The 14,548-nt window shown below is 42.3% G+C and overlaps 1 protein-coding gene across 2 annotated transcripts; it reads left to right on the top strand.

Moving 5' to 3' along the window:
* The first annotated feature begins 3,059 nt into the window (after nucleotides 1-3,059).
* Nucleotides 3,060-13,588, top strand: INSIG2 (insulin induced gene 2). 2 transcript variants are annotated; one of them, XM_065751404.1, is made up of 6 exons: nucleotides 3,060-3,122; nucleotides 6,847-7,177; nucleotides 9,148-9,272; nucleotides 11,210-11,376; nucleotides 11,781-11,880; nucleotides 12,334-13,588. In XM_065751404.1, exons 2-6 carry the CDS (start codon nucleotides 6,934-6,936, stop codon nucleotides 12,373-12,375), a joined length of 678 nt encoding a protein of 225 aa, XP_065607476.1. In that variant the 5' UTR covers nucleotides 3,060-3,122; nucleotides 6,847-6,933; the 3' UTR covers nucleotides 12,376-13,588. The 2 variants fall into 2 exon arrangements, with proteins under 2 accessions (XP_065607476.1, XP_065607477.1); XM_065751405.1 differs by lacking the exon at nucleotides 3,060-3,122 and having other exon boundaries at nucleotides 6,931-7,017.
* The last annotated feature ends 960 nt before the right edge of the window (nucleotides 13,589-14,548 follow it).

Genomic DNA, 14,548 nt, shown 5'->3' with positions numbered 1-14,548 from the left:
TCCGTGTCCCAGTTTTGTTTAGCCTGTCTATTGAATCTAGATGTCGTGTGGCACTGTAATAACGTGACAGGAAATCTTTAATTTCTAAATCCCGTAGCTGGATGTATTCTAACACGATGATGATTACCTCGCATTTTTCAGTATCTTATTTAAATGCCACAGTCCTACAGCTGTGTGAAGCTCTTTGGCATGTGATGCAATGAGGTTATCTCGGTAAACTTCCAACTGGGCTGGGCTCCATATCGCAGGAACCACGACCGTGGTTGGCAGCATGTTTTCCCTAGGTATTTATTTTAGCAAGTACTGAATGAATGGGGAAAGCAGATCAGGGCAGAGCCACACTGGCACAGTAATACAGGGAAACTTGTGCTGCACCTTTGAGAAGATAAACAAAGGACTTTAGCCTCTGGAGCTGACAGCCCAGCATCTTTTGCAAGTGGCTAAATAAATAAAGCAAACAAAAACATGCCTTTGATATCAGCCCTGGAATTGTGCATCCTGTTGCTAACCTGAGATAAGCAGAAGCCTTTTTCATTTGTAAGAATGCACATGATCTGACGGTTTCACACTGCTGCTGTCTCCTTTTTCCTTCCTTCTCTAAAATGCCAACCCTATTGGAAAATCAATGTTATGGAAGTTCTCTGAGTGCTGTGCTCTTGCCAAGACCCCGGACTCGTTCACAGTACACTGCCCCTTTGTGCATAACGAGCCTCCCATATGCTGCAGGACTTGTCAGCCATTGAGTGGTGCCTGTGACCCAGCTGTGTGCTAACGAGGATGGCTACTACTCCTTCTTTTGGAGATAATAAAAGAGACAAGACAGCAGCCTCAGCTGGTGAAATAATAAGCATTGGTGGAAAATGTGCCCAGTTCTATAATTCTTCATTTCTGAAGGCGTTCCAGAAGCTTTTTGTATGCATGGAGAGCTTCCAAGGAGGCTTTGAAGGAGATTTATATTCCTGAAGAATATTTTGATAAATAAAAAAATCTGAAATTTACAACTTTAATTTTGCAATAGCAGCTAAAGGCCCCAAGTAACAGCAGCACTCAATGCCATTGTCAGGAACTTGGAATAAGGAGAGGACAGGTTTTGATGTGACGACTCTACAGCTGTCAGCTGTCCCACACACCTCATACCCAGACTTCTTGAAGTGTCCTGCCTAAGGGACACCAGAGATACTCAGGATCTGTGCTTGTACAGCTCTACCTGTTCTCTAAGTGTTTCTCTCTCATCCATCGATCCTTTCATTTACTGTCCCACACCCTCAGGTAGGCAGTCTTGTGCTGACTCATGCAACCAGCCCACAACACCCTCAACAAAACACCAGTTTCTAGAAGTGTCTGTTAGGGATATGAGAGCAATTCCACTTTTTCTATAGATACGTGGCTGCTCTAGGTTCCTCTACTTTGCACAAACTTTACTGAGCTTTTCATTACCAGATTTATCATACCCACAAAATATTTATTTCCCCAAACTAAATCCAGAATACTCCATATTGTCATGCTCTGCAGCCAGTGCAGTTGAACAGCCCTGTGTCACTTCCAGAATGCTTTTCCCATGATACTCCATAGCAATTCCAGTCAAAGGCAGAGCAAATGACACTTCTCTGCCGTCACAGATCTGCCTCATTTGTTAGCAGAACTATCTGCTGAGGTATCTAATCTGTTAATTTCCTAGTCGGACACTTTACTTTTCCATCACGTTCCTCTCATTTCTGTGCAATCAAACATGGTACCCTCTGGCATAACCTGATGGGTATAAGGACTAAGTATTTAGTAAGTTTTTAGCTTACATTGGCAATGTCAATAAAGTTCTTGGAGTGACAGTGTTTTATATCAATATCGGGGTTTTGTTTGTTTGTTTGTTTTTCACATATTTTGGCTTTAATAGTTTTCTGCTAATACAGTTAATACTTCTAAAATGATCGGCTTATTTTTTCATAGGAGTTGTAATTTTATAGGCCCTACTATAGCTAACCTGATCTTATTGACAGACAAATCATCACCTGGTTATACATGTATCTAAAGAAGGGAAAAAACAGATGTCACTTGTACTCACCATCCACTTATGCCACATTTTCCACTCTAATGCTCACACTTGATGTACGACAAGTTTCTCTTTTCAGGCTTTCCCACACGGACCAGCAGTTCTGGCCTGCTTTGCTCTGCCTCAGGCAAGTAGGAGTTACTGAGAAAAATGAGATTTTATTTCTTTGTGAGGAAAACTAAAGTTAAACGATCTGAAAGTTCATTCATTGCTCATCTAAACCACAGTGGGTTTGTGCTGCTGTAAATCTCCTCCTTTCCTATTTTTATTATGTCTATTGAAGATCCATACGCTCTCCTTTGAGTTTATCTATGTTTTGAGACAGTGTTTCTAAGAACATATCAGCATGGGGAAACGGTTACCACTAAAGATACTACTGTAGTAAACACAGTAACAAAGTTCATCCTACCCAAGCATTAACCCAGGGCTGGAAATGAGAACTACGCTGCACTGGAGCACTGTGAAGGAGCCTGAGAATATGGAGAGCTCAGCAAAGTGTTTGCAAAGAGCCTGGATGAAGGCTGTGTGCGGACATTCTTAAACAAATTGCACTAAACATCAGTGCAATGAGAACAGAAAAAGTTCAGCGGGGAATAGTAATTAATATGGCACAGAAATAAATTTAATAATGAATACAGCAGCTCTGTTCTCCTGTATATCTCCCCAAGCATGCAATAAATGCTTTTTTTTTTTTTAATTGTTATGCCTTGCCTACTTATGAAGAAAGGTTATAGCAGATCGTTGCCTGCTTCGCATCGTGCCTTCCTCCCTAGAGAGCACAAATTGCTGATGAAAATGTGGTTTCTGGAGTAACGAGCTGCGTCTCTTTTTGCCCCAATCAATAACGTTAAGCACACGTGCAACTCTCTGCAGCCAGGTGCTCGAGACAGCCGTTCGAAGCGAGGATTTCATCCTCCTTGCTCTTGGCTCCTGCAGTTCGCGGTGTAGCCGTGTCACACAAAGGCCCACGTCCTACCCCTCCGCCCGGAGCTCGCAGTCCGGCCCCGCCGGCGGGAGGCTGCGGAGGCTGCGCGGGGCGGGGACTGGCGCGGGAGGAGAAGATGGCGGAGGCCGAGTGAGTCCTGGGGCTGCGGTGGCGCCCGCGCCGAGGGGGGGGGGCGGCCGGGCCGGGCCGGGCCGGGCGGAGGGCTGCTCACAGCTGGGGCGGCGGCCGCTGAGGGACGGGGCGGCACGGAGGGGCTCGGGTTGGAGCTGCCCCCGGGAAGCGCCGAGCCCCCGTCCGGGCCTGCTGCCCGCTGGCACTCGGGGTTGTCAGGGCGGCGGGCTGCTCGGCCCCGTGCCCTTAGGAGTGGGGTTGGTGCTGCCTCGGGCACAGGTGGTGGTGTCCCGTTGTTTCACCACCCGCTGCCGTACATCCTTTCCGCTGCGCTGAGCTGCTGATAGTGCGTCTTATGGAGGGGGGAAGCGTTGTGCACCAGCTCTTCCTGAGCACGGGGAGTATTTGCATCATATAATTAAAAACTAGTGAAATGACTGTTTTAAAAAGTCTGGGCTGGTAGTTTTCTCGTTAACTTTGTTAAGGCCGGGCGTCATGCAGTTTCCATGCAGACTGTACCTGGTATGTTTGCTATGCTAAGAAGTTTGGGCTGGGGCTGTGTGCCACCAGAGAGGGAGAGTGAAGCAGAGACTTGGTAATAGTGCCAAGCCTGCCAGTTCCTGAGTGCTTCTGTAGCTTTGAATATTAATTTCCAAGAGACAGTGTCTCAGAAGTAGCGTTGGTTCCATAGATGGAGGATGCCATCTGAATGGAAACCCTGGGTGAAATACAGGGCTTGGAAGGAGGCAGGCTGGCTCGCCCATCTGCACTCACACCAGCTCCCAGCCCAGAAGAAGGAGTTGATATCTCGATTTCCATCTACATTGAAGGAGCCAGCAGTAAATGCTTCAGTGTGCAAGTGTGTGCTGTGTCTGAGAATCCTAAATCCAGGCTGTCAGAGCCCTGACATTGCATTTGGTCAGCATATACATTTCTCTTCTCAATTTCTTTGTTTGTGGTATGCCAGGAACCAGTCAATGGAGAAAAGTCAGAATGTGTAGTAGAATAAATGGGAACAACATGCATACGGTGAGAAACCGGGGCAGAAGTCACTGCGTCATACTAATTGAAGAGCTGGCCTTACTTGTTCCTAGCACGTTCACTGGCGTGTGCCCACCACCAGTGTCCTTGTGCCCGTAGGGCTGTTTGCCTCGTGGTAAAAGTCTCACGGTTGTTGGAGTCTGCAGTGCCTCGAATGGCTTCCAGCTGCAGGAGCTGTATGAAAGTCAGCAACCCATCCTCTGGCATCAAAAAGCCCTGTAGTGTTCTGATAAGCCTTCACAATTAAGTATCGTATATTTGCCAAAGGTATAAAGTGAGAAATTGGGTAGGTGTGTTTTTCAGTATTCTGAAACTGGAGTCCAAGTCAAATTGGCCATTTTGTTTATCAGCATTCTGGGGAAAGAGAAAGAAAAGTAAGATCTGATCGATTTTTGCATAAGTAAAACATTTTACGTCGTGCCACATGGGACAGCTGATGATTCTTAATTAAGTTGGAGACTATTGTATTCAAAGAATTACAAGAAGCAGAGTCTTGTTAGAAGGAGATATCAAGAGATGGTTATAAAATAGGGAAATAATCGCTGCAGGGAAATTATTAATAGATTTCCTCAAAGATTGGGAGTTGAGTTGGTCTTGCTTAATGTTTTAGTTGATGACTTTGTGCACAGTAGGATCATAGTATTGATATTTGCTGATGACATGGAAGTTGGGAAATATTTGCAGGGTCAAAGAGGATGGATATCCTGCAGGAAAAATGGAGTGACGTTGAGAGTCAGAGTAATATGCACGGGATAAAATCCAGTGTGCAAGGTTTGGGGCTGGTACTGAGAAGCAGGAGGCTGCCAACAGAAGGGAAGAAAGACTCAGGTGTAGTGATGGCTCACAGGATGTGTAGGGGTCACAGGATGTGAGCTGCTACTTTATGGGAGAGGAAAAGGCAACAGTGAACTGTGTGCTGCAGCAGAACTTGTTTAAGTAGATGCACAGAAGTGGGAACTTTCTTGTGCAAGGCCGTGAGATCCGCACGTGGACTTAAATGTATCAGCTCTGTTCATGCAATATCGAAGAAGGAATGTTCAGACTTAATAAGTGCCAAGAGCTGTTGGGATGATGAGGAAAATTGAGTGCGTTTTCCTAGGAAGGATGAAGATAAGGAGTGTCTCTGATATTGTGCATTTAAAAGACTTCCCCTGAGAATTGTGTCTATTCCTGCCACCATTGGTGGGCAAAGTCCCCAGGACAAGGAAGGTTTTCAGCTGAAGGCATGATTTATTTGCCATTCCCTGCTTTCTTTCCTGGAGGCTAAATGTGTTATCTCAGCTCTACCGCCATGCCATCCAGAGGAGGGGAAAACAAAAGGTGGTGTACCTCCTTTTTGCTGGAAGGAAGAGTGCTGCAGATGCCAGCCCTGCTGCAGACATCTCAATGCTCAGCGTCAGGCTGCTGACTCAGAACCAGGCACCCTGGTTGCCCTCTTCCCCCTCCACCTCACCAGGCTGTGTTTGTGATTACAAACACCATTCAGAAGCAGCCAGGCAGAAGAGGTCTTGTGTTTTTTGGGATGACTGCTGCCTCCTCAAACTGCCAGTAGGAAGTTGCATGTGATTTGAACACTTTTGTGTCACTTCTTGGAAGGAGCAGTGCTGGAGGATGCTGCAGCATGGCCTCTCATTTTTGTTGGAGCTATCTGTGTCTTAATCAGTCCTTGACTTTTGGCACTGAGTTAGTAACAGTGTAGGGCAGCCTCTGCACTGCCCTTATGGGTCAGCCAGCGTGGATGGGGAAGGCTGCAGCCCCTGCTGTGCTCCTCTGCCATCCACATGGCCATAAGTTAGAGTTAACAGGAGCCGCCACCAGTTGGCAGCTCCAGATTTAAAAACATTGTCAGGGCTTTCTGTTTGTTTGTTGTGTTGGGTGGTTTTTTTTAGGTTTTTTTTTTAGGTTCCAGGTGGCTAAGCTGTCGATCAAAATTGTTGTTGTACATGAGTGTGGCACTGAGTCCATGTATAACAAGACTCTTGACTGACAGCTTTTGTTTTTTTCAAGAAGAGGGGCTGGGATGGGAGCTCTGCCATTCAGGTTGTGCCTGCAGTTACTCATACAGAAAGTTATCCCAGGCATGGGCAGGTGGAGCTCCTTCTTCCCTTTGCTCTTATATTCTTTCGTGCCTGTTTGCAATTCAAGCAGTAATCACGTATGTTACTTTAGACAAAATGTGAGTTATTTTGATTTTGTCTAAGGTTTCTTTTCCAGTTAGCCAAGTTACTTGCTCTGTAGCTGGGGTTACACTGTGGGCTTGCTGGAATTTTGACTCCATCCTGAAAACTACTTCTCAGATCTTACATTGCAATTGAGAAATGTTTTCTGACTTCTCCTCAAGGAGAGAGATCTATGAACCCCTGTGGCTGTCACAGATCTGAGGGTTTGTGTTACGTGCTTCTGAATTACGTAATCTCCAGTTGTTATCCAAAGGAAGGAAGCAAAACAAAATTTATTGTTGCTATGAGGCGAGCCTATCTCTCATCTGATGTCAGTTTTGTTTCATTGCTGTGATTTTTATTCCTGCCTGTCCCATCCCATTGTCTCGTAATGGACAGCTGTTCGTAAAACTTTAATTCTTAAGGTGTTTTTGGTCGTTTCTGCTCTCAAAGAACTAATTGCCCCTTCAGTAAATTCAGTATAATATCTCCAGATTTATTTGTCTGTCTATATTTTTCACCCTTGTTTTATTATTTTTCAGGATTTGGGTGTCTCCTAATTGAAATACCAGCTACAAGTGAATCCTCCTCAGTGAGCCTGTTGGATGACTCAGAGAGCATAAGAAGTTATGGCGGAAAATGATGCAAAACCAACATTACCAAAAAAGTGTGGTCCATACATTTCATCTGTGACCAGTCGTGGCATGAATTTGGTAATTCGTGGTGTAGTGCTGTTTTTTATTGGCGTATTTCTTGCATTAGTGTTAAACTTGCTTCAGATCCAGAGAAACGTTACTCTCTTCCCTCCTGATGTGATCACAAGCATCTTCTCCTCAGCTTGGTGGGTCCCACCTTGCTGTGGCACAGCATCAGGTAAGTTCAGTTGTGTTTGTGGAGATGAAAGGTTGGATAGGGAGTTATGTTCTTCATGTGAAGGATGTGGTAGTTAAAAATGCGTCTTCCAGCAAGTTTACTCTTTCTGTTGCTACCCCAACCACTCTGAATATTCACAAATAGGCATACACGTATCCAGAAATTATTACTCTGTTAACTTGCTATGCTGCAATACTGTTAGCAGAACTCAAACTTTTATTTATCTGCTGGGTTAGAGTACAGTTTTATTAGCTTTTAGAAGGTGGTGCAACGTGTAACTTCAGGGCTGGATTACAGCAGTGTGTTCTGCAGGCACTGCCTTTATCAGATGGTTCTACACGCTGTAGCATGCTTCAAGCAAAGTGTAGCACCCTGAGTAATGCTCCATTGTGTGTTCCAGCTTTCCATGTATTCCTCAGCTCAGTTTGAGGAATTGTTTTTATCTCTGTAAGACTCGGAGCCCTGACTGCTTCTCAGGGAGTTCAGGCAAGATATGCAGTGTGCACAGTTGTGGCAGCACGTTACAGCACAGAGCACCTCGGTTAGATCTGTGCATCAAGTCAGATGATGTGAACATACTCTTTCTCCCTTGATCACTTAGAGAGAAGAGGCTTTTCTGTGTGGTTTGGGAGCTAGTGTGAGTGAGTTGTCTGCTGTAGGCAGTAAGGAATAGCCCTTTTTCTTTCATCTTTGTGTATGATGGGATTAAGCTTTCTGCATGTCTTCAAAGATTATTTATCACACAGGTCAGTTCTATGCTTCACCAGGGGAATATTTTTAGTAGCCAGGATTGAAGGATTCTGATTTAGTGAACTTTCCCAGAAAAGACAATATTTTTATAGAGAGAGCTTCTCAATCTTATCAAAACTAACTTCTCTTGGTATCAACATGAGTCAGTAAATGTGCTTTTGAGTTGATATCACTGTTTTGCTGATGGCAATGTGTAAGAGTATTATTTTTCTACTCATGTAATTGCTCATCTTTTGATAGTTTGTTGAAACACTGGAGCCCAGATGTAGAAGAAATTGATTTGAAAGGAAATCCTCCAAGTAGCCCCCTGAATCCATTGGCCCAGACAAATGTGTCTGGTAAAGTAATGATATTTTACATGCAGGGAAGTCACAAGGCTTCTCATGTGTTGGTGGTTTTGATGACAAGACTGGATATTGTTTGTAAAACTCAGTCTCCTGCTAGGTATTTGCACTACTAGCTTTTACATCACCTGATTTAAAGATAGAGCTTAATTTATTTTTTCCAACTGGAGTGACTCCTGATAAACTTTGAGTTGTTTCGTTCATTATCAGACTTTTTTTTCAGTTTCTTTCCTCATCTCCTCTGCTAGCATACATGCAGACAAGCTCTATGCTAAATGCTGATATTTCATCATGTTACCATTTTTGACTTGTACAGCCTTCCTGGAACTGACATAAACCACACTGCAAAGAAATGTTTATTATTATGAACAAAATAAAGATGTTTTGCATATTTACAATCAAGGGCAGTCAAGGCTGCTGTCAGAGAGAGTCTTTTATTCTTCCGTTATTAGTCATCAGTTTGACCTGATTGGCAAGAAAACTGCTCATGGAGGATTTGTTTTCCTCTCTACCTTTTCTCACGGCTTGTTTTTCTGAATGCTGCACTTTTTTGGACTCCACTGAGTTTGTGCAGATTCTGGTATGGTGTAGAGCATTTGGATCCTCTCTAGTTGGCTCAGTCTTACTACTGCTGCTGGTCTGCCTGAAGATGATGCTGAACAGCTCTGCAGGGCCTGTGAAAACCATGATATTGTTTCAATTACTGTTCTTTTCTTTCTTTTTTTTTTTTTTTAGTGTGTGTTTTGTATCATGTATGCTTTAAAGGATTTGTTTTGGTTACAGAAATTCTCAAAGGCAAGGTAATCTTTGTTTTAGTTAAATATTACCAGTGCTTTAATTTTTTTTTTTGTCCTTTCTTCTTTTGTGTTTCCACAGCTGTGATTGGGTTATTGTACCCATGCATGGACAGACATCTGGGAGAGCCACATAAATTTAAGAGGGAATGGTCCAGTGTGATGCGATGTGTAGCAGTCTTTGTGGGAATAAATCATGCCAGCGCTGTATCCTATATTCCAGTGAAACTGGCAATAAGAAATTGCTTTCCAGTAAAGCAAAGCTTACGTCCTCACTCACTGTGAGTTGTTAGAAATGTCATGTGCAGCATGTTTGCAGAGGAAATGCAGAATATGTCTTAGTGTTGAACTGTAGATGGAGATAGTAACTCTCATCTGGTTTGGTTTGGGAAAGTCCTTCTTTTAGTTAGAAATTTCTCAGCCTTGGGCTTTGTCTTTCAGTATTTTCTCTGAAAAATTAAGTGCAGGGAACTGCTTACATGACATCTATTACAGAAAAATGCCTTGAATTCAAGGTTTGATTTTCTTTTAACATTGTAGTTAAAAGTTGAAACCCAATCTTGAGGTCACCAGTGAAGCACGACTGCTTTGTAAAGAGTGGGGCAGAGTTAGGATTGGGTAATACCAGGACTGCACACCACATTTTTCAGGTATTACCCCTTCCAGAAATGAGGCCTTGATGCTGAGAGGATAGTTACCTTTCCTGTGGTATAAACTGATTTGAAAGAATATTTGTGTTCTCTGAAACTCATTCCTTTTACTGTCAGCTCCAACGCAGCAGAAATTTGTGGTGGGAGTGCTAAGAATTTCCAAGAAAAGAAAGAGTGCAGGTTCAGTGAATGTTGTGAGAGCTCACAGAGCTCTTGCTGAGGTGGCCCTTGGATATTTTTGTTGTTGTTGCTAGGATGGCTTGTGGGAGCAAAACCAATCTAGCATGGCCAGACAAGCTGGAGCTGCTGAGGTGGAGTCATTCGTGGTGTCTTTCACCAGCCTTGTTTGTTATTTTGGTTGAAGATCTGTTAATGCAGTCCTGTGGTTCTCACCAGCATTGGACTATACCTGTTCTGGGAGCAAACAGAACTTTCTTGCTTTGTAAAAATGCAAGAGAATTGACAGCGTTTGCCTGCATAGTTCAAGTTATTTGTAACAAACCTTGTAGTTTTCTAGCAGCTGTTGTGCATATTGCAGAATAACATTAATGTACTGTCTGTGTTTCCTCCTTGACAGCTCTCTCAGAAAGCTGTCTCTTCAGTTTGTTACCAGCTCTGTGCACTGCCATATTTGGTGTGGTTTTTGTTCATTTGACATTTTTTTTCTGATGGTATCGATTTTTATCCTATAATTAATTAATTTACTTATTAGTTGAACTTCTTTCTAATTTCCTGTAGCTCTCTCCAGGCCTTTGTGAGAAAGTAGGACAGTGGTTTTATGTTTTCATCCCACAGATTTGCTTTCAGGCTTTTGAGACTTGACAGCCTCCTTTTCAATAATCTGTCTGGGAAACAAATAGTGAGGTTGAGTTCCTATTTTCAAAACGTTTTGAAGAAGATGAAACAAAACAAACATGTGGGGAGTGACTCAAGCTTTCATTGCAGGTTTCACGAAAACTGATTTTTAGTGTTGAATACTTTCACAGTAATATTATCTACATTTCATTCCAAGGAAAGCACTTAACATTTCTCTGAATGCGAACTACCATGTCATTTAAACATAATAGAAGAAAGAGTGATGAGTTTTGTTGGTTGTTTTTTTTCCAGTAAATCTTTGCCACTTAAAGGAGGCTGATGGCAGACTGAAGATTTCATGCATAGTGGACCAGATAAGGATGGAAAGTGAACTGTAATGTGTATTTCTTTTGTGCATCTAGAAGTGCAGTGTTAGTTGGTAGGAATATAGGCTTTGCTCTTTTACAGTACTAAGACCCTTAAAACATGAAGAAGTGTTTTGAGTTGGTAGTTTCCTGATATGCTGGCAACTTTTACAAGGCGTATTTCCTTGTACATTATAGCTGTGTGCTTACAGATACAATTAGCACTGCATTGTTTATGGTGGGGAAAACTATTACGTTAAAATATGATGAACAGAGGAAAGAAAATTACATTTGCATTTGGTGTCTCCATACTTCTCCTTAACATTTAACACAGAAAGTGGATTTTGCCAACAATATCCAGTTGTCTCTCACGTTAGCAGCCCTGTCCATTGGACTGTGGTGGACATTTGACAGATCACGAAGTGGTTTTGTTCTTGGAGTAGGAATTGCTTTCCTGGCCACGTTGGTGTCACAGCTTCTGGTTTACAATGGAGTTTATCAGTAAGTATGTATTTCTTTGAGGCTAATAGTATCCTGAAGCTGTAATTCAAAGCAAGAATAACTGAAGAGGAAGAATTTGGTGTGATTTCTGTAACTTAATTTGGTGCATAAAATAAATTTGTGAAAGCTTTGTATTGAGACCTTTAGTTGGGAGTTGCTAATTTCAGTAGAATGGCTGCTTTTATCAACAGTGTAAGCTGGTGAGGTGTTTTAAGTTCAACAAATAGGATTATAATCAATAAGAAGCCTCAGTTGATGTTTTCTTTAAGCAATTAAGTTTCTATAATAGTGGCATTTTGAGTTGAGGTGTCCTGTAAGGTAAGTCTGTAAGTTTGTTTCCTGAGATTGAAGAACTCTCCTTTATATATGGCACAAGTTTGAGCTACAAAGCTGTTCTTTTCCAGATACACATCTCCGGATTTCCTGTACGTTCGCTCCTGGTTGCCATGTATATTCTTTGCTGGTGGAATAACTATGGGCAATATTGGGAGGCAGCTGGCAATGGTAAGTGCAGAGGGAGGACTGGCTGCCTTCTAGTAACACTTCTGATCTGCATGTTGCTGCTTCCTTCGTTCATACCAATCAGTCATTGCAACTGAGGATGTGGGATGAAGGACAAACTGGTAACTGTTGCTTTTTGATTTGGTTAGTGAACCTTCAGCACTTCTAATAGGAACGTGGCCCATTGCTTTGCTCTGTATGCTCAGGTGCATACTTAAAACACAGGTGTTTTGGGGGAAGTCAAGCCACTCCTAAGTCTGTGCTATTTGTGCTGCTCAGAGGGATGGAAATCACAGCCAGCATTGTTTGCACAGAACTTAGGGAGACCAAACTTAACTAGGTGAAGTAGTAAGCTAAGCTATTTCATGACTTGTATTGTAGAAAATTCCCCTTCGTAGCATTCTTTTTTTATTAGTTACATACGTAATTATCGTTTTGCCAACTTCTGTTTTTCAGTATGAATGCAAAGTCATTGCAGAGAAGTCTCACGAGGACTGAGAAGAAACAGTATGCACCTTTAAAACAGGAAAATATCTGACAAATGACTGTTGGAGGAGCGTAAGGAACACTTGACTATGAAATTGCCAAATGCAATTTTTTTTCCCTTCAGTGGTGTATTTTACTGCAATCTGTGATTGCTGCTTCTATAGAAACCTTAATGTCTGATTTTTGATTACTGTGAAGTTACAATAGTATGCAATACATTTGATAATGTTGGTTCAATTATAGGATTCTTTTTTCCAGATCTAAGCTGAGTTTACCATAACGTCTTGTCTGTCCATAATGTTGCAGTGCCAAACTGAGCCTTTGCACTATGTTTCTGTAGCTGCAACTTCTGCTTCACTTTATCCTGAAAGTTTTGAGGAATTTGTTCTTAGTAGCTCAGTGGAAAAAAAAATGGGATTCAAACTTAGGAATGAAGAGTTTCTCTTTACACGATGATAGCTAGTAATGCTTTTAAGAAATTTATGGATTGCAAGTGGGCCTTGATGCAATAAGTAACTGATTTCTGCCTATTAATACACTATCATTCACAGTGCTGAGCTAAATCAGCCACTACCATATGGTGTCAGAAAGACCTCCATTACCAGTGCTATTTCTGATAGCTCTTGTCTTTTCCTTGTTCTGTTTGCAGGGAAGACAGAGGCTGTATTTTAGGTACTGAAGCAGCCCTTACTGCTGTGACTGTGGTCCAGGCACTCAAATACGTTTGTTCTCATAGCAGCTTTCTGAAGTAGAGAAGTACTGTTATCCTTGTTTTACAGGTGCCTGTGCACAGACAGTCTGACAGGACAAAGCTGAAATAGGTCACGTGCTAAATCACGTGCCTTCTTGAGAAGGACTTTAGTGTGACCCACGGTTGTGGACATGCATGGAATTTCCTCATGTTGGCTTTGCAGCTCCCTTTTAAGATCCTGAGAGAAAAGCAGCAGTGCAAGGAAGCAGAAAGGAGATACGAAGAGGGTTCTGCCAGCCTATGCCAGCAGTGAATTTGGTGTGCAACGTCTCTGCTTTGTTTTCCTCCTGTCTCTGTGTTAATGTTGTTTTAATGTATTGGTTAGTTACTTGTCTTGAAGTATATATTTTAAATCTTCTATGAAAGGTTTGTAAGAAATGTTATGGTCACCTAAGGAGACTGGAGTTGGTCCAAAGAACAAATAGATGTTTAGATGAGTTTTTATTAATAAAGGTCTATATGCATTGTACACAATGCTGAAATAGGAAACTCTTTTTCAGTCTTACACGCTTATTCTAGGTCTGAAAAGTATGCAATAGAGTGCTTCCAAGAGAAGGAAAATATATTGATTGGAAAAGTATAAAAATCATAATCAAATGATGCACTTGGTTCTTGGAGCTCTGCTCTTCCATTAAAGATCCAGGACAATTCTGCACCAAAAAGCTCTCTTACATTTGGTAAGGGCTCAAGGAAGCACTTGTCGATGCTCTTTACTCTAAACTGAGGTAGAACGTGTTTCAGTAGGTTCCTGAGGAGATATTTTCTTTTAATTAGACCATGTGATCATACAAATCACTTAATGAATAACACAAAGAAACCTTTTGGGCATGAAGGTGAGTTTCCTTAGGCAGGCTCTGGCATCCCACTAGGAAAAAAAACTTGTCCTTTCTATACAGTATTTGGCCTGACCTGCCTTCTTCACTTGAACAAATGGTTTCAATTTGGTAGGCAGCATGGTGAGTCCTTCTTGGATTATCAAGGTACATGCTAACTAGAGAAAAACACGGTACCTCAGTTGCCAATGTGCTGACTTGGCCATCAGTTCAGCTTCATTGTGACCAGTAAGTGTGTACAACTGGAGACGAGTCGTGTTTCATAGTCACCTGGTGATAGAGCTGCTTCTGCCTGCCAGCCTCAATATTTACACAGCAGCCTCGTGTGTGTTGAAATGTGTGCAGTATGTGAGGAGTGGTGGCTGTGCGTTCGTGGCACACACTTTAAAGCACTTTGCACTCAGATGATCTGAACCCGATCAGACTGTGCTGTCAACTACCTTTTAAATTTCATTTTGGAAATTTTGAGCATGTCTTGCAAAGGCAGCAGTCATCCAAAATACACTTGGGTGGAGTCCTTTTCTACATGTGTTTTATTTTTTATTGTTATTTGACTGAAGTTGATGCAAGATTGAGATCTTGGATGTGTCATTTTCTTTCT

The sequence above is a fragment of the Cyrtonyx montezumae genome, unplaced genomic scaffold (genome assembly GCF_038088225.1).
Source record: "Cyrtonyx montezumae isolate F1298 unplaced genomic scaffold, pur_monq_1.0 scaffold_7, whole genome shotgun sequence".
Lineage (NCBI taxonomy): Eukaryota > Metazoa > Chordata > Aves > Galliformes > Odontophoridae > Cyrtonyx > Cyrtonyx montezumae.
This window is presented reverse-complemented; position numbering and strand designations above follow the sequence as displayed.

Excerpts from the sequence above, each read along its gene's own strand:
- INSIG2 (XM_065751404.1), top strand. The coding sequence starts at position 6,934 with ATGGCGGAAAATGATGCAAAACCAACATTACCAAAAAAGTGTGGTCCA. Across the intron at positions 7,178-9,147 it reads TTGCTGTGGCACAGCATCAG|CTGTGATTGGGTTATTGTAC; the intron begins GTAAGTTCAGTT and ends GTGTTTCCACAG. Across the intron at positions 9,273-11,209 it reads GAATAAATCATGCCAGCGCT|AAAGTGGATTTTGCCAACAA; the intron begins GTATCCTATATT and ends CATTTAACACAG.